Source organism: Condylura cristata, unplaced genomic scaffold (genome assembly GCF_000260355.1).
Source record: "Condylura cristata isolate star-nosed mole 26May11 unplaced genomic scaffold, ConCri1.0 scaffold00009, whole genome shotgun sequence".
NCBI lineage: Eukaryota > Metazoa > Chordata > Mammalia > Eulipotyphla > Talpidae > Condylura > Condylura cristata.
Window position 1 is genome coordinate 18,925,207 of NW_004567110.1, and position 25,226 is coordinate 18,950,432.

The 25,226-nt window shown below is 32.2% G+C and overlaps 1 protein-coding gene across 1 annotated transcript in view; it reads left to right on the forward strand.

The window, feature by feature from the left end:
- CSMD3 (CUB and Sushi multiple domains 3) overlaps positions 1 to 25,226 on the forward strand; it is a 764,662-nt gene that overhangs the window by 699,514 nt on the left and 39,922 nt on the right. The window contains exons 50-58 of the mRNA XM_004679632.2: positions 2,209 to 2,397; positions 5,535 to 5,720; positions 7,473 to 7,667; positions 8,085 to 8,258; positions 12,518 to 12,691; positions 16,251 to 16,424; positions 17,200 to 17,385; positions 20,286 to 20,459; positions 22,835 to 23,017. Of these exons, the coding sequence (XP_004679689.1) occupies positions 2,209 to 2,397; positions 5,535 to 5,720; positions 7,473 to 7,667; positions 8,085 to 8,258; positions 12,518 to 12,691; positions 16,251 to 16,424; positions 17,200 to 17,385; positions 20,286 to 20,459; positions 22,835 to 23,017 (1,635 nt within the window). The remainder of the gene's footprint in view (positions 1 to 2,208; positions 2,398 to 5,534; positions 5,721 to 7,472; positions 7,668 to 8,084; positions 8,259 to 12,517; positions 12,692 to 16,250; positions 16,425 to 17,199; positions 17,386 to 20,285; positions 20,460 to 22,834; positions 23,018 to 25,226) is intronic.

Here is a 25,226-nt window from a genome sequence, read left to right on the forward strand (position 1 = left end):
TATGCAAGAGGTGATGTGGAACTAAATTAAATCTATCTATCTATCTATCTATAGCTATATATACACATATATAGATATATACAAAGATATAGATATATACACATATATATGTATACTTACAAATATAAATATATATATATTTATATATATACTTATATATATATATTTATATATATTTATATATAAATATATATATAAGCTGAAAGCATTTATGATAGTTTAATTTAATGTTTATGACATAATCAGAAATTAAATGGATACTTTAAATACTTTTTCAATAGATTTGTTTCTCTTGAACTCTCAGAAAATGTCAACAGTATTTCTCAGTTGTGCATAACTGATATGTTGAATAACATCTTGATCTATTAAGTTTAAACAAAAGATAAGTACCCAATGGGCACTTTTTGTTCTTGTTACTCTCAATTAATTTATGACACCTGCTGAAATATATGAAATATTAAAATAAAAATGATTAAAATGTAATTTTCCAAGCTTTGCCTTGAAAACAATTGTTTTGCCATTACTGTTCTTCATTGAGTAATATTTAGAGAATGGGGCTAAACAATTTTAATATTAAATTGATATTAATATTGATTTTATGAAATAGCATTTTTATGTCTTCCTATTGATAAGGTTTACTGACACTGAGCCAATACTTTTCTTGTTGAATAGGTTTATGTTAATTGTTCCCCATTACATGAAGATTAGATTCCTTTTCTTTATTGCCAAGCTAAGTCATATTGGAGGTCATCAGTGTGTGCTCAATCACAGTATACCACAGACCCAATATACGTGTCTTCCTGTACAAGGTTCAGACCATGTGTGCCAATTCCATGGCTCACTGCTAATCAGCTCAACTGAAAATTTCTTTCATAAGTATTTTATGAACAATTCTGACATAGTAATTGTAGTCATAAACTTAATCTTTGAAATTCAGTTGTAAATATACACTCTCAAATTTCACTCATTTTATAATTTTGCTATACATGTATAATTAAAGAAATTTTGTCTACACACATTAATATTAAAACTCTGAGAACAATTTGAGTTTAATTTTTAGAGAATTGACTTCTATAAGTAGCATCACTGGCATCATATTATTAACATGTTTTATACTACAATATGTTTCTATTAAATAAAAAATATTAAGACAGCCAAGGAAAAAGTCTTTAAAATTTTAAATATATGACTAGTCCTTCCTAAGAGTTTTCATATTTGAATCAATGTTCCATCTTACAAATAATTTGTTTTTATTAATGTTTCCAAATATGACATTTGAAAATCAGCTAAATTCTGTATTTAGTGATCATCACTTAAAATGAAACCATTTAAGTCAAATAACTATAAGCATTTTAAAGACTACTATAGATTAATTCTATTTGTGTTGATATTCATAACAAAATAGTGAATATACCACTTTAGTCTCAAGGACAACTTGACATATTGAATATGTATTTTTCCTTTAGAAATGACAGGTTATGACATATATATTCTAAGTTCAATCTATTTCTTACTGTTTACCCCTAAAGTCTTATTTTTCTCAGGTGAATACATTGAAGTTTCAAAGATAAATGATTCTTGCCAGTACTCTCGAAAATACATATAAATGAAAAAGCCATTTGACATTATCTTTTGACATTTTAGACTTCTGGAGTTGGGGTTTTATTTATTTATTTTTTTATTTCTAGTATTTTTTCTTTATCACTATGCATAGAGCTCTTGATAGTGTGAAATGTCTTTAATAAACTGGGAGAGGTGTTTATAGACTATGGAAGTCTACTTCAGACATCATTGTTTGATGAAATGTCATAGCATAATGTAGGTATCTATAGATAACTTCAAAGTGACATGTAAACAACATGTTCTAAAATATAACTAGTATGCTTAGAACATCGAGACTCCAAATTGCATGAAATACTGTTTTCAAATTTTAATAAAGTTTTCTCAAGGCTTTTGAACCTCCCAGCTAGTAAGAAAATGTGCTTTTTTTCAATTCAGAGGAAATTGTAGGAGATGAAGAATTACAAGTACACTCTGAGATAGTTATGTCCCCTAAAACTTAAAATGATCATAGAAACTTTTATAATGTGCTTATGAACAGAAGTTCACATAAAGAGCAATTGACTCATATTCACTTACAGTTTTTTTATAAGTCTGGGTTGTAAAGAATGTTCAATTAAGCAGTGATTTTTTTTTTCTTTTAAAAAGCTTTTTATTGTAGTACACCAGAATCCCCACCTCATGGATATATCATCAGTCAGACAGGTGGACAGCTCAATAGTGTGGTACGCTGGGCCTGTGATCGAGGGTTCCGGCTTGTCGGGAAAAGCAGTGCTGTGTGCAGAAAGTCTTCATATGGGTATCATGCATGGGATGCACCAGTTCCTGCTTGTCAAGGTGAAGTATGTCATCCAAAAATTGATAAATGCATTAACAAAAGATTAGTTTCATTTAACTTTTTCATTTGGATCACTGAAATTTTCAAAAATGTACTACAGAGCATATTATTGGCACCATTTATGATAAGATGTAAAATCATAGCATAATAAATGCACTGCACTTATTCTATCCAGTTACATACATAATTTATCTATATGTCTACCAATGCCGTCATCTTGTCAGAAAATGACTAACCAGAGCTGGAGATTGCATTAATGTGGAGTCTGCAGAGAGATGGGATGATAAGTTTGGGGAAAAATCACTGGATACTGAGTTTTACTCTGAGCTTGCAAAAAATATGTTCTTGAGAAACAAATTTAAAAGGGGAAAATGTAGCCAACTAACAAGTTGATTTCTTCACTGCTGAGGGGAGCAGCAGGCGGGTCAGGAGAGGTCTGCTGCACCATGTGGGTCACTTCCAGGGTGGGGATCAAACTCATGCTGCAGTGGCTTTAACCTCTCAGTGCTGTGCTTTAACCTATTGTGCCACCAGGGAGGGCCCCTTCATTGTACTTTTTAATATGCATTTACCCTGATAATAAATATGATGTGCATCTTTTCATGTGTCTCTTGGTCAGCTGTATGTCTATCTGGAATGGTCTCTAGTTAGCTCTTCTGCTCATTTGTTGATAGAGTTATTTGTTTTCATGTTTTTAGTTGTATGAGTTTTTATAGATGCTGGGCATTAGCCCTTTGTAAGATGTATAGTGTGTAAATATTTGGTTCCATCCAGTATGTTCCATCCTTTTGTTTTAGTGATAGTTTCTTTAGCTTTGTACAAACTTTTTAATTTGGTATCACTGCATTTGTTTATTTTTGTTTTTATTTCCCTTGCTGCTGGAGTCAAGTCCACAAAGACATCCATAAAAACAATGAAGTTGCTTTTGAATTCAGTTTGCTTTCTCTTTTTAGCTTAGAAGTTAAATTTTAAGCTATGTGCAGGCACAGTGATTGTGTTATCTTTTTAGTCTAAACTATTCTCAGTTCTAAACTATAGCCATTTTATACTAACTGCATATATGGAACCTATATTATTTAATATGTATATATATATATATATATATATATACTTGTTTTATCTAAGTTTAGCCTATACTACCCCAACAATGTATAGGTATTTAAAAAAATTAAATGCATTACCTTTGGTGGTTTTACAGTGACGTGAATCATGCACTTAAAAGGAAAAGATAAAAACAAAAAACAATGTCTTAGAGGATTTCTGTGTAGTCATTGAAGTTGTAAGATCTGAAAATATCTTGTATGTCCTGTATATGTATGACAAATATATAATGTGTTAAAATATAATATTTAATATATAGTTTTACTGTAATCATCATACTATATTAAAAATATTTTCCCTAAATCAGTTTCTAATAGGTAAAAACTAAGACATCTAAGATAAGTCAGTGCAGTTAAATCTATGACAAAGGAGTCAAGACTATACAGTGGAGAAAGGAAAATCTCTGTACAGTCACGTGTAGAAAAATGAACTTAGAATACCCACTCATACTATACACCAAAAATATAGTAAACATGGACTAAAGGCTTGGATATAATGACATAATTCATTATATACAGAATGGAAAACATAGGCAAAATACTCCACAACCTTGACATCAGAGATGTCTGTGGGGGACTCAGCTCACATGGCAAGGAAAATGAAAACAAAAATAAAGACATAGGACTACATCAAATTAAAAAGCTTCTGTAATATGAAAGAAATTATCAGAACAACAAAAACAAAAATACCCTACTGAATGGGAATAGATATTTGGACATCATATATTCAACAAGGGCACAACTCAAGATCTACAAAGAACTGATATAGCTCAATAAAAAGAGAATAAATAACCCAATCAAAAATGGGCAGAAGAGGGTATAGAGTAACAGGAAACCTCACATGTTCTTGGTGGTAATGCACTAGTGTAGCCCCTATCAAAAATGGTGGCTTCTCAAAATATAAAAAAAAAAATGGATATACCACATGATCAAGTAATTCCACTCCTTGACATTTATCCAAAGAATACAAAAACACTCCTTTAAAGGCATATATCCACTCCACTATTAATTCCCATACTATTTACCTAAGTGCTCAAAGACAGATCACTGGAGTTTGAGATGTGGAATACATGATAGAATACTATTCAGCTATGAAAGAAATTGAACTCTTGCCCTTTCAGACAGCATGGATGGAACTTGAAGAAAGTATGCTAACTGAAATAAATAAAGGGGAGAAAGACAGCTACCAGATGGTTTCACTCATATGTGGAATATGGGTAAATACAATAAAGACAGTTTGACAGAATTAAGTCAAAACAGTTTAGAAATGACAGAATTGAGGTTACTAGACAGGAAGGCTGGAATGAAAAAAAAATGGGGAAAGGGCCCACTGGTATTCAATAAGGATGAATGCTCTGAGGTAGGTGGGCTTTTGTGATGTATATATGAGAAGTGTGAACCTATTTCTCTGAGTCATGTAAAGTGATGCAAACCAATGCTACTTCAAATAAATAAATACTTTGAAAGTAGTAAATATTAATAATAGGTTAAATCAGTAAAATTCAGAAGGATCTGAACTAGGTTTGAAGACATTAAGCCCTGGCCCACATATATGATATTCCACTGATGGACCAGACATAGCAAAATTCAGTGTTCACATTAAATAAATCTACTTGTTTTATACCTGGCCAAAGTACTGTTGAATGTTGGTTATCATCACCTTCAGAGCTTTTGAAAATTATGTCCCAAATTGAAAAGCTATGTGATGGTCCAGTCATATGTTAGCATTAGATATGCTTTATTAATCTGGCATGTCCTATCACAAAATCTTTATGAAAGCTAGTAATCATGCTCACAAGAATTTAACTAAGAAACCAAGATATAAAGTAGTAATAGTATATGAATTCAAATGTTTAAAGGCACATTTAATATAAATTTGAAATAAATTACTCAAAAGCCTATAGTTCAGGAATGATTTAGGGTAAACGTTCTGAAATTTTATCAAAATTACAAATTGCTATTCATGCCATACAGTTGAAGACTGAAATAATTTATTTTTCTGTTGCTGTGTTTTTATATATCTAAATTTATTTTAGCAATTTCCTGTGGAATACCTAAAGCTCCAACCAATGGAGGAATACTTACAACAGACTACTTGGTAGGAACTCGGGTTACCTATTTTTGTAATGATGGGTACAGATTGTCATCTAAGGAACTTACCACTGCAGTGTGTCAATCAGATGGAACGTGGAGCAATCATAACAAGACCCCTCGCTGTGTTGGTGAGTATTGTTTAATAAATTTGCTCAGTTTTGTTTCTACGACTATCATACATGATTAGAAGTCCTGTGTAGGGTTTATAAAACGGAGAACCAAATCCTGAGATGAAGTGTGACATCTAACAAGGAGATAAAAGTTAATTAAGCTGTTGTCTCATACTGTGAAGAACTAGAAGATAATAATGACTTTCCATTTAATTTTGGAATCTCCAGAAAATTTATCTCAAAAAAATCAAAATTTTCATTTTATATAACAAGTTTCCTTATGTTAAACAAAATCATCCATCAATCAACATGTAACTGAGTATACAGACCCCTGAAATACTTTTAAGTTTTGCATTAATTATATTTCAGTACTTTCAGCTCCAAATAGTACAAGGATAAATGGTATTATTGAGATGATCTATGTCTCTTAACTTATGTGGTATTCTTCAGGTTATATACATTCCATTATTTCCCATTACTGTAATTCTTGGTTTATTTGTTTTTAAGATTAAGAAAGATTTTGTAAAATTTGTAAGATTTTATTTTTGTATAGAAGAACTTAGGTATAGGCCAGAGATAGGGTGGGGGGGTGAGCGAATTTACCAGAGACAGAGTGGGAAGTAGAACAGGAAGATTTACTGAAATACATGGTGAGACAAGAGAGGTCGGCAGCATCATGTAGGTCAGCTCCCAGGCCGGGGATTGAACTATTGCCATTGTGGTGATAATACTAGATTTAACCCCTAGACTAGCAGGGAAGCCTTATAATTACTACTTAATAGGAAAGTGAAAATTGTATAATAGTATTATGAAATATTTCTAATAAAAACACTTAGTGGTCAACAATTTTAAAATGTTGGTTCTTTGATATTCCTGTATACTTTATTCACATATAGTACTAGCATTTCATGATTTCATGTGAAATAAGGATCGTTAAATTATTTGTAGTTTTATCATAAGTGTCTAATAGCACTTTTACTTTTGTTGAACAACTTTAGTTTTAACCCAAATTTATATCAGAATTCTTAGATAAAAATGTCATTCTAATGAAATAAATTTCCTTAAAATATAGACAAAAAATCTACAAAATCAATAGTTTTTTTCCATTATCTTGCCTATTGCAAATAATATTGCAATGAATATGAGAATGCAAATATCTCATCAAGAGCCTGATACAGATCCAGAAGTAAAATTGCTGATTCATATGATAGAATTATTTGAGTGTTTGAGGAACCCCATACTGTTTTCCATAATAGCTCACCAATATTGCACAGGAGTCCCTTTTTTTCACATCCTGTTAATTTTGCCTAAAAATACTGGGAAGAAAAAACAGAAAACAGTACTTATAAACCAATTCCAAATAAAATAGACACATTAGCAAATAATATCAGAATAATTTATCATTAAATGTGTTTCATGTCTTCCTGTACCAAGGAATAACTATGCATATAATTAAAAAAAAAAGAAAAAAAAAGTAGAGACAAAGCAGTGATTTAGATTTTAGGTAGAATAATATGTACAAGTACTGAAATGTGAAAGAACACATCAAGATCAAGGATATGCCAGCAGTACCATAAAGCTATGATAACAAAACAGAATAACAAGGAAAATACATAAAAATCAAGTATTAAAGGAACATATGACAAAATAATGAATGAAATAAAGAAGTTGTGATATAAAGGATGGAAGAGACATAGTTAAGAGATTGAACAGCCATGATTTACTCATTAGTGTTTATATTTTTGCTTTTTTTGTTTGTTTGTTTTATAGTTGTTACATGTCCAAGCATCAATTCCTTTACTTTGGAACATGGAAGATGGCGAATTGTGAATGGCTCCCACTATGAATATAAAACCAAGGTCGTTTTCAGCTGCGACCCTGGTTATCACGGACTAGGTCCTGCTTCTATTGAATGTCTCCCTAATGGTACCTGGAGCTGGAGAAACGAAAGACCTTATTGCCAAAGTAAGTTTACAGTAGATTAAAATTACATCATAAACTGCCCTTGGTGATTGAGTTGCTTGATCACTCCCTTTCCCAAACACATTAGAAAAGTGAGATGATACTGTTTTTTTTTTTACTATTACTACTGTATTAAAGAATGTTAATATTTTTTGAATTGGTAAATACTAATGAAAAAAAGTTGTGGACTTTGTTTTCGGAAATCTCCTGTTTGGATTGTAGGTCAGTCATTTACTGTAACAATTAGATAATACTGATTGTACATTGGCAACTTTCTGGCACTGCTTTTAAGCCCTTTGTATGTATAAGATTATTATGAAGTTCTTGTGAAAGAAGTTAAAAGCTAACGGTATGATTTGTTACAAGTGCATTTTGACTATCAGGTGTCCTCAGCATTTTTACCTTTTTATTTCTTTCAAGTTATATCCTGTGGAGAACTACCCATACCACCAAATGGAAATAAAATTGGAACTCAAACTTCATACAGCTCCACGGCCATCTTTACTTGTGACTCAGGATTTATGCTTGTGGGCTCTGCTGTACGGGAATGCCTTTCTTCAGGTCTTTGGAGTGGATCTGAAACCAGGTGTCTAGGTACAGATATTTAAATCGTTTTAACCAGTTATCTCCCAGCTATGGCATACAATGAGATAATGTATTCACTCAGGATGGATGCTAGAGACCAGAAAAGATTTAACTTTAAAAATGGTTCATGGTAGAAAAACTATTAAACAGATTAACTTTAAAGTTAATCAGTTAGTATTTATAATGAGAATCTGGTGTCAGTATTGTCAGTAAGGAAACACACATTTTCTCTAGACTTAATGAAAATAAAAAGGTGAAAACTAATTGCCAAAAATTATATGTCTTCATACTCAGCTGGATAAATTGCTGCAGCAATTAATTCATTCTAAACCATAGTCAATTTTCCTTTCACCTATTTGCTTAAGATTATGACTGAGGAAGAAAAACAACTTCTACATTTAAATATCTTTCACCTCCTTTTTCATAAGGAGGAATGATGTTATTATTATTATTATTGAGGTAGCTTTGGTTACAGTACAGCCTCAGAGATTCAGACATCGATTCAGAGACATAGCCTCACTTTCAGAGGTATGCCACTACACTCTACGCAGGCACCCCCGCCCACTAGCGCCCACCACCTTTGCTTTCCACCTTGCCACTCCCTCTCTGGTACTCTCAGTTTGTTCTTTGTTGCAGTCTAATATTACCTGAAGCCTGAGATGCAGGAGAGAAATAATTCACCAAAGTCATTTATTGAAATATTCTGCAAGGGACAAGTTGGTGAGGTGGCAGTTACTATCCCTGTGGAAGGACAGGGTTGGGGTGTTTTATAACTTGTGCTCAAAGGCTTTTTTGTGACTGGGTAAGTTAGTTTCTAGAAGTTCCTCTCTGCTGGAACATCAGGTTTCAGTGGACCTGCCTGCCACACAGGAGGTATCCTGCCTGGTCTGTTTGCCCTATTTTTGCATTCCTCAGAATTCTCGATAGCCCCTGTCGGTCATGTTGGACCTATGACCAGTCCCCTTGGCAAGTCTATGGTTTCCTTTTCTTCCCTATTTTCTGTCCCCCAACATTCTTCATGTGAGCAAAGTGCAGAAACTAGTTTTAAACACTACTGAATGCTATTCCAGCATTTTTTTTCTTTTGTCTTACCTTTGCTTTTGTTTCTTATATTCCACATGTAGCGACGCCACCGATACTGTCTTTTTCCTTCTCTCTTATTTTGCTTAGCATTATCCCTTCAAGGACAGATGAGTAAATTAAAAAGTTGCAATGTATAAAAAAATATAAAATGCATGTGTGTTCATACGTCATGAACTACTACTAAAGAAATGAGCTGTCCATTTTTATTTCAATAAGATTTCAAATTACATAATACTTTTGATTAAACATCATTTTTCAAACTTGATTTTGCACATAAAATATTTCCCCATTTCAAAATACTTGTTCAGTAAATTAAACTGCAATATCTATGTCTTCCTACCCCTCTTTTATTATTAAAATAATATTGTGATATCTCTTTGTTATATTATTTTCCTAATATTAAAATAATGGTATAATATATGCTTTATTTTTCCTCTAAAAACACTCAAATGTATGACAAAAATATTAATTAGGTAATACTGAAAACTTTTCTAGTTACTATTCACCTTTCTGTTGAGAAAGAGGCAAAGCATTTTGGTATATTAATTTAAATGTTGGTTATTATGAACAGGGTAGTCCTAAATTCTTTAGAATTTTTTTTCTCAAAACTCTATATAATGCATTGTATAAAAGTCCTTACATTAGCGAGTTAAATGCACATTGTTTTGCTAATAAGCTTGAAAATGTTCATGGTAACACAATAATTTGAATGTTAAAGGAGGTTTTGCTAAAACTCATTTTCCTCTCCCTCAGATATATCATTAACAGGTATATTTGGAAATCCAGTAATAATAGTTTATTTATAAGAACACATTTATTTGAATCTTCTTAATATAAATTTAAAGAAATAAATAGTAAATACATTAAATGATTATATATTAAAATAGGATTAAATAAACATTTCTTTTTCTTTTTTATTTTGCTTATTCTGATTAATTTTGCAAATAAATCTGCAATTCCCCCTTTCATGTTACAATTTTTGTGTCTGTTTTGGAAACTTGATTAGCCTAAGTCACTAAAACTTTCTTTCAAGTTTTTTCTAGGAGACATGTAGCTTTTCTACATACCTGAAATCATTTTTGATGGTTTTATTTATTTATTTGTTTTGTGAAATAAGATTGAGGTTATTTTGTTCCCATATGGCTATAAGGAGATATTTGTTGAATAAATTTTATGTCTTGAATTATATTCATATTTGTTCTTATATTTCAAATAGTATTATGGGATCTTGCAGATACACTTTAGTTTTAGAATTAATTTAGCAATTTTATTTTAAAAGATTGGCAGTATTATGATCAGAAGTGAATTGAATCTATATATCATTTGGGGAGAATGGACCTCTAACAATACTATTAAACTTGATGGACAAAATAGATTTAGCTTATTTATTCATTTACATATTCTATAGGTATTTCAGCAGGCATATTTTGTATTTTAGCATAGATGCTGTGCATTTATTACTAAATTTATTCCCCAGAATACTTAGTAGGTCTGCACTATTATAAATGAAAATGTTCGACCTTGCTCACTTCGTTTATTTGCTTTAGGCTTTTCTTAAACTAGAATTTTTTTTGGTCTCTATACCATTTATTCCTAGAATATAGTTCTACACTTGTTTTTCAGTTTTATGCTTTGCTTTCTTCTTTTGTATTAACCTATCACACTGATAGGACCTAACAAATAATAGTAAGTAACTAGTGACACTGGACTTTTTGTCTTGCTCCCTTTGCCAAAAGGAAAGACTTGAATATTTTATCAGTAAATTTGATATTATGTGGAGGAATTCTTAATACCTTTATCATGTTGATAAGTTTCCATGACTTCCTAATTTATGTTTAGTATTAATCATAATCAGGTACTGAATTTTGCCAAGTATTTTTGTTTCTTATTTTATTAGAATGATTTCTTTTTTCCCCCTTTATTCTGTTTATATTATAAATTATTGTGGTCAGTTTCTCGACGTTAACTGTTCATTGACGATTAAAATCCACCAAATAACATGCATCATTTTATGTATGTTTTTCTTAATTGATTTCTAAAATTTGTTAGAGTTTTAGATCTAGGGCCCTCCCTGGTGGTACAAAGGATTAAAGTGCACACTATGAAGCTATTTGCAGCCACTGCACAAGTTTGAAGCCTGGCATGGGAGGTGACCGACAATGGCACAGCAGACCTCTCTTGCCCTGCCCACTGCTCCCTCAGCAGTGAATTTCAGTTCTCCACTCTGTCTCTAATGAACCCTCTCATTCCAAGCATCTCTGGCTTGTACCCCAGTTCTTGTTTACATAAATATATTTTTTTAAGAGTTTTAGGTATGCTCATTAAGGACACTGTTTTGTTTTTTGTTTGTTTGTTTTTCATGTCTCTTCTGTTTTGCTGTTGAACTTATAATCTCATTAAACAGCCTTCTATTTTCTAAAACTGTGCAAAAAATGATGATGATTTTTGTTTTTTTGTTTATTTGTTTTGTTTTTGTTTTTAAAGATTTGTTTTATTTATGAATAAAGAACTGGGGAACAGGCCAGAGATGCAGAGGTGGTGAGAGGATTCACCAGAGACAGTGCCAGGAGCAGAATAGGCCAATTGACAAAATACACTACTGAGGGGAGCAGCGGGCGGGTCAGGAGAGGTCTGCCTGGCAATTTGGTTCACCTCCCGGACAGGTATCAAACTCATGCTGACGTGGCTTTAGCTTCTTAGTGCTGTGCTTTAACCCGCTGCACCACCAGGGATGGCCGATTGATTTCTATAAACATCTTTAATGTACCCTTCTATTTACTTACTTTGACTATTTTCTCTATTTTGCTTTTCTTGTTCCTCCTAAAGTCATTAATTATATATATTTCTTTCTTTATAAGGAAACCAATTACTGGTACGAAATTTCTCACTGAATAGTTTCTTAAATTTTAATGCATTATAGTTTAATTTCATACAGAAAAATGTATCTCGTAATTTCTTTTTTTGTTACTATAAGAGTGTTTTCCAGAATAATGCAATAGTTTCTATATTTATGAATTATAATTATATCTGTAATTATTTGTGGAATATTTCTAAGTAAGCTTGATAAGTTGGTGATGTTTTATATGTACATAAATTATATATACATATGTATATATAATATTTAATAAGTTAATTGTGGAGTTAATATCACAATGTTTGAAATATTACTGTTTAACACATTTCAGCGGGTCACTGTGGAATTCCAGAACTCATTGTGAATGGTCAAGTCATTGGAGAAAACTATGGCTACAGAGATACTGTGGTTTATCAGTGTAATCCTGGTTTCCGATTGATTGGGTCTTCAGTGAGAATATGTCAACAGGATCACAATTGGTCTGGTCAGCTCCCATCTTGTGTGCGTAAGTAAGCATGGTAAAAGTAATCAGAGACCTCTGTTCTTATGGAGGTACCAATATTTGTTCAAGCAACATATATAATTACCTACACACATACATAGGTGTCTGTATATTTAAGAATGAAGACATAACTTAGTTTTAACAATTAATTTGTTATACTAATGTGTGTTACTTTTTAAGTGAAGTGGTTTAAGCACATAAAGCCATCTATGAATATGAAAGAAAATGTTTGCATGCCTGTTATCTGTGTTTTATCACAAAAGCAATTTAAATGTATAGTTGTTTTAGTAGTTGTTCAGTTACCATAGTATTTAATATCAGTATATTATATATATATATATATATATTCATGTATATATACATATATATTCTTTATTAAGAAGGTACATCCTTGCCAAATTTCATATATAAGAATTAAATTTATGAGACTATTGTGAATCAGCATCAACATTGTTGTGATGTGATATTATGAGATTCTTATAGTTAAAAACTAAAGTGCATGCATTTTGCAATAATGAATATGCTATAACTGTTACACCATAGCAAGATTTTAATGGAGTATAATTAGTGGGGAAAAGATCTTCAAACATGATATGGAAAGTCATTGTTCTCATGTAAGTTCCACGGTTAATTATGTAAGCTGATGCAAGTCATTTAATCTCTCTGGCCTCAAAGTCCCTATATATAAGTGAAGGATTAAAAGTATTTATCTTAAGGCCACTTTTAGTGTAAAAACCTATTAAATTATTAAATAAAATAAAATAAAATAAAATAAAATAAGATATACAGTGCATATGTGATTATACCACATTTGGCTATAAAAGTTTATATGAGGGCCCTCCTTGGTGGCGCAGCGGGTTAAAGCACAGCACTGAGAAGCTAAAGCCACTTCCGCATGAGTTTGATTCCCGCCTGCCCCGGAGGTGACCACATGGCGTGGCAGACCTCTCCTGACCCGCCCGCTGCTCCCCTCAGCAGTGTACTTTGATCATCTGCCTGTTCTGCTCCCCACTCTGTCTCTGGTGAATCCTATCACCCTCCACATCTCTGGCCTGTACCCCAGTTCTGTATGAATAAATAAATCTTAAAAAAAAAAGTTTATATGAAATATTTCAAAATTACTTTAAAATGTGTTTTAAGGGCCCTCCCTGGTGGCACAATGAGTTAATGCACAGCACTAAGAAGATAAAGCCACTTCAGCATGAGTTCGATCCACACCCCAGAGGTGATCCCCATGGCTCAGCAGACCTCTCCTGACCCGCCCACTGCTCCCCTCAGCAGTGTACTTTGTTGATCTGGCTGTCCTGCTCCCCACTCTGTCTCTAGTGAATCTTTTTATCGTCCCTGAACCTCTGGCCTATAACCCAGTTCTGTATGCATAAATAAGTAAATCTTTTCAAAAATGTGCTTTTAAACTCTTTTACACTATTTTTACATGATTTTACAATTTGTGCAAAATTATAAAGCAATATGTACTTGTGGAAATATAATAAAAATATCTCACCAATCCAACAACTATCTAATCTTTTAAGTTAAATTAGATCTGAATTCACACATGAAGAATAGCACGATTTTTTTAAAAAGTCTTATTTATTTATACATACAGAACTGGGGTACAAGCCAAAGGTGCAGGGGCCATGAGAGACTTGACTAGAGACAGAGTGGGTTGCAGGAAAGGCAGTTAGACAAAGTACACTGCTGAGGGGAGCAGCAGGCGGGTCAGGAGAGGTCTGCCTCGCCATGTGGGTCACCTCCCTGACTGGGAATGGAACTCATGATGAAGTGGCTTTAGCATCTTAGTGCTGTGCCTAACCCATTGCACCATTAGGGAGGGCCCTAATAACACAGATTATAAAATACCTTTTTATTATCATTATTTTAATATACCTGATGTGTTTTATGGTTCTTTCATATATGATATGAATTTTCCATTTGTGCATTTATTATGACCACTCTACTACAAAAATAAGAATAATGATTATGAATAATGATAACTATATTACTCTTTCTTATTGACTGAAAGCACAACAGTACACAATGCTTCAGATCTGCATCTACCCTATTTTGGACCTGAAAGCCAATTACACACTATTTTATTTTATTTTCTTATTTTCATTCCCTAATTACTGAATTTTATATTAAACTTGGTATCAGAAATTGATACTATTGTAAGTTTGTTGCAATTTTAGTACATAGGTTATAAATTAAAGACTTTGAAGAAATAATAGCTGGGAATTTTAGTGTGGGTTTATAGGAAATATGACTAATTGCATCCATATTTATAAATTCCATCATTGTCAAATTTTGATCCAATCAACAAAAATTTATTAGAATTGTAATTTCATGGATATTCAGTCAGATAATGAAGCATATAATGAACAATTAAAATCACTTTTCTAGAGTGTGTGTGCGTGTTCATGTGCATATGCCTGCTGCAAGCTCATAGTATACAAGTGCTCTTGATCACTTAAGGATAGCACTATTATGCTTGGATGAATGCTAGATTTTTTTCACTTTCATTTATATGCAAACGGATGCCACTGATTTTCTTGTTGAATAATTGAGACTATAAATGAAAATTGGTCCTTGGGGTAATACTGGTTTCTTTATTGATAATTTTAAATAAGAATAAGATGCAGTTAAGTTTCCAAATGAGTAGGTTGACATTAACAATTCCACTGAAGAATAATTGCTCTTGGGTCGTTTCAAAAATACTAAAAGTGACTGTGGTCTTTCACTGTGCCCAATTATGAAGCACTATGACTGGAGTAGCACTGATTAATATACAGTAAGATAATAAAATAAAACAGTTCATAGAAATACTGAGTATTTGGGAAAATCCAGATTACGTAAAACCTAGAATTAAACTTTATAATACTAAAACTGCCTAAGTTGTTCATCTAATTGAGAGCTTTATTTTCAAGAAAATTGTGTAAACTTTCAAAGATAAAAGATGAGGAAAATAAACTAGTAAGGCTGAGTGGTAAACAGAATGTTAAAATATTAAGATATAAAAATAATAAAATATCATCCATCATTTTTATTATCCACATTTTATTGTCATAAAATTAGTCTCCATTCACATTTTTGCTTACTATTATTCATAAAGATTATTGCATAAATAATATTAAAAGAAACTATTTCAAAATTAAGTGCAGGTACTTCTTCACAGTTAATTTTAATCCTTAACTGTAGAAGGAATATTGGTTCAGTTTCATTCTTCAATTGAAATATACAGATAATTTTAATAATGCAGATGCTTTGGATTTTAGTATCCTCCCTCTCCCCACCCCATAAAGAGAAAGGTATATGGACTTTCAACTGCTATGTTCCTGTTGCATAAAATTGTCAAAATTGCAAATAGCTTTTTCTTTGCTAGTAGAACATTTTATTATACTGGACTGTTTTGGCATTCTAAACTGCACCTTTACATTAGTAAACTACTTTCAATATATTTCCCATAAAACTGGTCTTCTTTCTATGTTGTTTAAAATAATTAAGTATAAATATTAACTGATGACAAAATTTCTGTTTTGTGTTCTGTCAACCCCATTGCTATTAGCTGTTAGCTGTGGTCACCCAGGTAGTCCAATTTATGGAAGAACAAGTGGGAATGGATTCAACTTTAATGACGTGGTGACATTTGCTTGCAATATTGGGTATCTTATGCAAGGGCCAACCAAGGCACAGTGTCAGGCCAACAGGCAGTGGAGCCGTCCTCCACCCATGTGCAAAGGTAAAATCTGTACTCCAGTGAGACGCTGTAACGATGTAGCACTCAAGTAGTTTGACAGGACAGGAGAGAATTCTGTTAAGCAAACAAAAATATGTATTACTAACGCCAGCTCGATAGCATTGTTTTTCCTTTCCTTAAAGTTTTAGGTTAAAGCTGCCATACTGTGTCAACTGAAAAACATGTTACCTTGCACCTATATTTCGGCTACATATAAACAGTCACTTAAGTCATTTTTACTTGAATTTCACTTTATAATGAATGAAACTTACCATTGACATTTTTTTTTTCATATTTGGGAAAATGTGTTTGAGATCTGAGTTACCATGAAATCTGCACTTGGTTTTGGTTTTCTTTTTCAACCATTGGTTTCAGTACAGAAACAGATAACACATAGTATTGGTATATGATATATTTTATGTTTTGATTGACACAATTCTTATTTTCTGATATTTACTTTATGGTTTAGCCAAGTCTTTAAAATTGTCACTGTTTAAATTGATTGTTCAGCATGATATTTAGGGAGCTGATGTTATTCAAAAATATTTTACAAAGCCATTTTCCCTTTTTCTATATTTTCACTTTTTCCCTATGTTTTCAACTATACAAATTTCAGTCCCTTATCTAGATAAAGGACTAGATATAGTACTGCTGTTCCTGGAATCTTTGATTTATTAAATTTACATTTGAAACAAAGTTTCAGATTTTTGCATGGAAATCTATGTAGGTACATAGCTCTTGTTCCAAACACAACAACTTTCAAATTTTGTCATTTAAGTGGTCAACTGTTCTGATCCCGGAATTCCAGCCAATTCAAAAAGAGAGAGTAAGATAGAACATGGAAATTTCACTTATGGCACTGTGGTATTCTATGACTGCAATCCGGGATATTTCTTATTCGGCTCTTCAGTTTTGATATGTCAACCAAATGGACAGTGGGACAAACCTTTACCAGAATGTATCAGTAAGTAGATAATGTGAATTCTTCCTTAAGAATTCTAATGGAGCACCATACATATTTTTTGCCTTTACAGTGTATCTAGAACTATGTGTGTGTGTGTGTGTGTGTGTGTGTGTGTTGCTTTTGCTTTTATAGCTTTGTACAGTTGATGTCATTATTTTGAATCTAGTCTATATTTTTATAAATCCAGTGTCCAATTACTTTGTTTTTTAATGTTACTATAATAGTTACTTCTATCATTGCTGATGGTAAGCTTTGCTACAGCAGACAAAATGTAAAAAGCAGACATTTCTCACATTCTCTGATATTACCATCCCATAATTGCCAACTACATTTGAATCTCTCCACCTAATCTTTCAATTTCATTTAAAAGAATAGTCTCAACATAAACAGCAAATAGAACTTCAGTATTCCTGAGGATATAGACAAAGATATTACTTAAAATGTAATAATTTTACAAATTTATCATTTACAGTCATATATTTTAAAATTCAATGAGATGTGTACATATGATTTATATGACCATGGACATTTAATAAGTATGTTTTGTTATATGTTCTGGATTTGTAGGGCACACACACACATTTATACCATGTGTGCATAAAAAACTGTCTAGTAAGAAAATAATCTAAAAAAATAAATCAAAGTTATGTGATGGCATAGAAACATGGGCATAAATTATAGGAACTTAGTCATTTAATAGGCCTCAAATAGAATTGCATCCCAAAGAGTTGATGAATATTGGAAAGAACAAGAAAGAGAATGGAAAGAACAGGAAGAACCAAAAGTAGTAATCAAGAAGATTGTGCAAGTAACATGTAGCTATACTAATTTGCTATATTTAAAATAATTTTGTATCATATTTTATTTAGATAGGCTTTCTTTGTGACCATAGATAGTATGTTTGAACTTTTTGCTAATGAAAAATAAAACTTTTTGGTGTCAAATAAATTTCAGTTTCTATGCAAATAATTAAGTCAACTGTTCATCCACTATTTCAAATTTGAGTTCTATATGTAGATTGACTGGCTTCGTAGTTGGAATAATTAACTTTGCCTCATGGGGCCTCAACAATAAAGTTAAAAATATTTAGTAGGACATAGAAATGTGAACATCTTCAGATTTTCTTAGTTCTTATATGCTTCACCTTTACTCTGTTGTATTGTACTCCCTGGTAGTACGCTATGTAATGAATTCTAGTAGATTATATTCCCAGTTGCTTTTTGACACCGAAGATTCACATTACACTCAATATTTTCTGATGGTTACAATGAAAAGGGACACACATTATATTTTCAAGCTACCTCAAGCTTACAAACAAAATTTTATAAATACTGATAACTGATTATTCTCTGCCTATTAATATTGTGGTTGACAATTCACTGAATGTATTTTTTGCCACTCAGTTTACTCATCTATAGCCTGGAATAAGTTATTCTAAACTATATATTGTCTGAGCTTCATTTCCTTTCTTTTATGCTCATAGGTACTCCTTTCTCATTTATATATGGTCTCATTGAGAATACTATATTACATACTATTTCCTTATTTCATTGTCTTTCTAATATAGTTGATTCCCCAAAGACATCATTGAGGCCAATTTCAAGGATTTTAACCTGTGTATTCTTCTCTATATATTATGGTTTCAGGTATTACATCTAAGATTTTAATCCATTTGAGTTAATGTTTGCATATGAAATAAGAGAATGGTCTAATTTAATTGGCAAGCCAAATGTACATTATATAGACCATCCATCATAACAAAATGGGATTTAATCTAGTTATACAGAGATAGTTTAGCATCTATCCATGTAATTCACTACAAAGATGAATATCACATGATCCGATCAGTGGATGAAGAGAAAGACTTTAACAAGTTCCAACAGCTATTTATGATTAAAAAAAAAAAGAAAGAAAGTAATAGGCATATGATAGCAAACTCAGAGCTAGCACATATTTGATGGCAAAAAACTAAAAGGGTTTCCTCAAAGGTCAGGTGCAATACAGTGATACCTACTTTTGCCACTACTATTCAACATAGTATTGGAAGTCTTAGATCAGTCAGGTAAGAAAATAAGTAAAAGGAATCACAATAGGAAAAGAAGTAAAATGAGCATTATTTACAAATGACATGATAATATAAATAGAAAACCCTAAAAAATTCACTATTAGAAACAAATGCATAGTAAAGTGGCAATTTATAAAATCTTTTGCATTCTTATATGCAAAGAAGCAAGCTAGAAGAGAAAGAAATTGGGAAGACAATCCCATTTTCAATCACAACAAAAATAATTACATATGTAGAAATAAAATTAACTGAATATATTTTAGACACTCAATATATTCATTAATATTTTGGAAATAAATTATTTTAGACTCTGTATTGTCCGAGCTTTATTTCCTTCCTTTTGTACAAATTATTGGAAATACAAAGGGCTCAGAAAGCCGAAGTGATCCTGATAGAAAAAACAAATGTATCACATGATGCATCTTCAGGCTTTTCTACAAAACTGTAATAGTCAAAACAGTCTGGTATTGGCTTAAAACCAACCACATAGTTCAGTGTAGTAGAATGGAAAGCCCAGAAGGAAACCCACATTTATATGAAGAGTTAACTCATCACAAAGAAATCAAGAGTATTATTAGAAAGGGTACAATAGTATATGTTGGAGAATGGAAAATCTTTCCAGCAAATGGTGTTGGAAAAATTGGACACTGATATGCAATAAATTGAAATCTCCATTTTATATTTTTAAAAATTCAAATTTCGTGTAGTGTTTCATTTCTCTGGGCTGTACATATTTGAGCAGATAATTTACTTCTGGTTTATTATATAAAAAGTTGGTGCAGGTTGTTCGATAGGAGATATAAAAAATTTTATATCAAATAATTATGTATTGTAGTGATTGACTGTGGACACCCTGGCGTTCCTCCTAATGCAGTCCTGTCTGGTGAAAAGTATACCTTTGGGTCCACTGTTCACTATTCCTGCACAGGAAAGCGTACCCTTCTCGGCCAGTCATCAAGAACTTGCCAATTAAATGGCCATTGGAGTGGATCACAACCTCATTGTTCAGGTACTACTTGAAAAATTGGATGATGTGTGTTGGAAATTAAATTACTGTAATTTTTTATTGTCATTGTATAAATGTAAGGCAATATAAAGAGTAAAAATAATAAAATCTTTATAAAAACTCATAAAAGGGCCCTCCCTGGTGGCGCAGCGGGTTAAAGCATAGCACTAAGAAGCTTAAGCCACTTCCGCATGAGTTCCATCCCTGCCAGCCCCGGAGGAGATCCACATGGCGCGGCAGACCTCTCCTGACCCGCCTGCTGCTCCCCTCAGCAGTGTGCTTCGTGATCTGCCTGTTCTGCTCCCCGCTCTGTCCCTGGTGAATCCTCTCACCTTCCGCACCTCTGGCCCATACCCCAGTTCTGTATGAATAAATAAATAATTCTTAAAAAAAAAAAAAAACTCAGAAGAGAATCTGTAGCATTGTTTATAAGTTTTTTGGAATGCTTCTACAGGTAATATAAGTTCAGACTACAGATAGTAATTTACAGGCTTATGATTTGTACTACTTGTAAATAATGTAAAGTGGCTTTAGGAAGCCACTCCAGCTGCAGGGCTTTTGTTCATTAGAATGTGGAACACTAAGTCTCAGCTATTATGTTTTAGCAGAGAGCAAATACATATTTTCACAAAAGGCAATGTGATATCGGTGATTTTTTGTTAGAATTCAGTTCTATTAAGTTTCTAATTACTTAATAGTATAATTTAAAAATAAAGTCCTAAATATTTTAATTCAACTTTGCCAAGTCTTATGAAAGATACTTCCTTTGTTATTAATAGACAGATATAACTTCTTAGCCCCTATAAACTGAGTAAAGTTTTTGTAGACTAAATGAAAGTTATAGCTACTTTTAATGAACAATTTGTTCAGCATGATACATCTCTTCTGTTACTGATTTTCTTTAAAAAATTAAGTTCTATATTTGTGATGTCTCCATGTTTGATATTATTTATTCTGTTTATTTCTATCTGTTAATCAGATATTGGTGCTTATTTCTGTACCTCCTTTGTTAATATACTGAATATTAATTTTATATTTATCTCTGTAACAATCGTATTGATGATTTATTAGAAGTTGTTCTACATTTTCTTCTTAGAGGAAAAATCTACCAAATGGTTACTGAGTTTCAGAATCTTGTAACTTGCAGTTAATTCCTGTGAGGTCACTCCATGAAGTGACTGCATTAGACTTCAGGTTTAATTTATAGATTTAAAATACTGACATTTTAAAAATGTGAATAAAAGATTCATCTCAATGAGAATTAAAGATATTAATTTAGAATATATCATTATTTTACCCAGAAACCTGCTGACTATACATTTAAAAGCAAATACTTCTCTCTCTCTCTCTCTCTCATTTCTTTCTCATTTCTATCTCCTCCCCACTCTGTCTTTCCTTTCTTCCCTTTCTACATCTGCTAAATTTTAAGAGGAGAAGGTATATAGATATCTAAAAGTGAAAAAAAAAATGACCTTAAATTTCATGTGGTTGTTCATATCACATTACATGAAAATGAGTGCAAATAAAGAATTCCAAATACACAGAGCATGTACCACCCCAAAGGCATCTAGACAGAAAACACACTTATGTATCCTCAATCTTTCTCCCCTTCCCCAGCTCCTTCTTCCTCCCTCCTTATCTTGCTCTCTCTCCTCCTCACCCCTCTTCATCCTGCTCTCCTCCCTCTCAGTTTCTCCATCACTCCATTAATATATATTGTTGTTATGGTAACTTTGAATACGATTATTTAAGAAATGAAGAAGGAACTCAATAATTCCTTGACCCTAAAATCAAAAGATAAACACCAAAACCCTCACTACAAACTTCAGAGTTATAATTTTGATTATTTACAATTTATTTTTATATTTTCATAAGTAGACTAGTTTACTCATCTTTAGTAAGTCTTCTTGAACACTAGTAAATAAAATTAAGGAAGCAAGCATTGGCTATAGAAATACAATATGTAGCACATTTTTTAGTGCTTCACAATTCTAATTTAACAAAAAAAACTAGAAACAGAGGGAAAAAAAACTTAAAAATTACCAAATTTATTTATTTTTATTTTAGCTATATAAACCCATGGCTGTTTGAGCCTATATAACTGTCAGTCATGGAAATACTAGTGAAATGTACTTAATCTATTTAATATCTCCAAATATCACTGAGACAGAAAATAACACCATACTCTCCAGCTAGTTTCATTTTCTTTTTGTCTTCTTCTTCTGACTATGTTGGAAATATTGTTACAACTTTTACCCAGTTAACTTGCCATGTTAAAGGACATTATAAAAACAAATAACTTTAAGAGTGTTGGACTAACTTGTGAACTTAATAAATGGCTGTTGTCACAACATAACCTGAACTGTACTGAATTGCAGGTGATGCTACTGGCACCTGTGGAGACCCAGGTACACCTGGCCATGGTTCAAGACAGGAAAGCGATTTCAGGACCAAGAGTTCTGTACGTTTTGCTTGTGATATTGGTTATATCCTTCATGGCTCTGAAGAAAGAACATGTTTAGCCAATGGTAGTTGGACTGGAAGGCAGCCAGAATGTAAAGGTAATATTCAGCATTAATCAAATTTATTGAAAGTGCTGAAGTTTAATGTATATCCAAATTCTAGTGAACCCTACTTGTGAAATATTTCCTGTCAGTTCTTCTGCACCAACAGTGTAAGAGAAGCAGCTGTATTCCAGTGTTATTGTCACATTCCTATATGAGAATAATAAGAGGGAGTAATTATAAAACATATCTCTCATGGGTCATTTATTTACTAACATTGCTCACATTGTACAGATATCTGTATTTAGAAGTTTATTTTTTAAAAAGCTTCCCCACCTTAGTGTTATGTTGTAGATACTATGATTACTGGTGGGGGTGGATTAAAAGGTCGTTCTTACATTGTCTCAAGATCTGTTTCAGTCCTCAGGTTTGTGGAAATGAAAAACTTATAGCAATAGAAAGTAAGAAACACAAATGCTAGTTACTAGATTTTTAATTTTTATTTTTTTAATTTTTGGTTTTTGTGTAAAACTGCTAATTGTTCAGACTGATTAAAAGTTAATAGGCAATCCCTGGTGGTGCAGCAGGTTAGCGTGCAGCACAGTGAAGTTATCCACAGCCACTGCAGCATGAGTTCGACCCCAAGCCAGAGAGATGGCCCACATGGCACAGCAGACCTCTCCTGTCTTGCCAATGCTTCCCGCAGCAGTGTACTTCAGTCAGTCTGTCCATCAGCCCCCCACTCTGTCTCTAGTGAATCCTCTTACCCCCCGCACCTCTGGCCTGTACCTCAGTCCTGTGCATTAATAAATGTTTTCTAAAAAGTCAGTAACTTAGCAGTACTAACTAGAAAATGAAATGTTGCTGGAAAAAAATCCATATGATTTTAATTGTTCTATTTGAGATGGCATTAGTAAAAAAAAAATAATAAAATTGCAAAGGTATTTTTATGACATGTACTTAAAGCTATACTAAATATATTTATTAGATAAATAGAATGTAATTGCCAATAGGACCTCCATAACAGTTTGATTCAACATATTTTAGAACCTGTTGTTATATGTTTAAAGTAAATATTTTTTAGTTTCTAAATTCCAGGAAATATAATATTTTCTTTAGCCGAACTAAATTTAATCATTTTAATTAAAAGGGAGTCGTCTTGCTTTTATAGGGAAAGGGTGGGTTATATTTGCTGAACCAAAAAAGAAGTAGAACTTAATTGTTCACTTTATTTTCAAGCTTACTATTAGGAGACAAAATCTCTACAGTGATGTTGTAACTTGCATGTATTTTATTAAAGCTAGTCCTGTGTTCAACGTAACTGCAAGATATTACACATGTTAGTTGATGCATTATAAAAGCAAAGAAATACAAAATACATAAGTGCAAAAAAATTGCAAATGGGAGCTTTGGTCCCAAGACAGCCCACCTATATCTTGGCAGGTGTCTCATTTATTTCTCCTTTTTCTAATCAACTTGTACTTTTATGTAAAAAAAAAGTTAAGCAGATATAGGAAAAGTTCTATATAACTTCTAATCACAAGTATATTTTAGTTAAGAAAAATAAGATTATGAAACAGCTTGCCTATTATAGTCTTATATTTTTCAGTGGTAATATTTTGCTATTATATATTCAGTGCTTAGCACTGAAATCCACCTCAAAGAAGGTAGATGGAAAGATCATTTGATTGATGAATAGTCACTTTTATGTATATTAGTATTTGAATATACATATTCCTAATGCAAATGCTTTATCAGGTGTTATCTCTTAGTGATAGCTGTATAAGCAATCTCTAATATATTCCCTATACTTTCATTTATCTTTTGATTTTTATAAAATTACTACTAATTATTTTGATAAAGAGAAAAGTACTGATAATAAAAATATTTTAAAAGACTGCAGTAATATTAAAATAAGTACTATCTCTGGCAACAAAAGAAATAGCTAGATTAAAATGTACTTCATATATAATACTGGAAAATTGCGACTGTCATGTAAGAAGTACTCGATGAATGTTAGCTATCATTTTTATTAGGTTAGATGAACTGACAGTTGACAAATTATTCTTCTTTTGAGAAATGACTTTTAAACTGAATTTACTAAGTGTAAATGGGGTCAGTTCACAGACGACAATAACCTGTCTTCCCAGGAATGTCAATATTACAGAAACAAAATAGTTGTTCCTTCTTTCATTGTGTCCACATAGCTTTTAGTGCTTAGTCATCATAAGTAACTCACCTACCTTTGCTCACTTATGTTTAATTC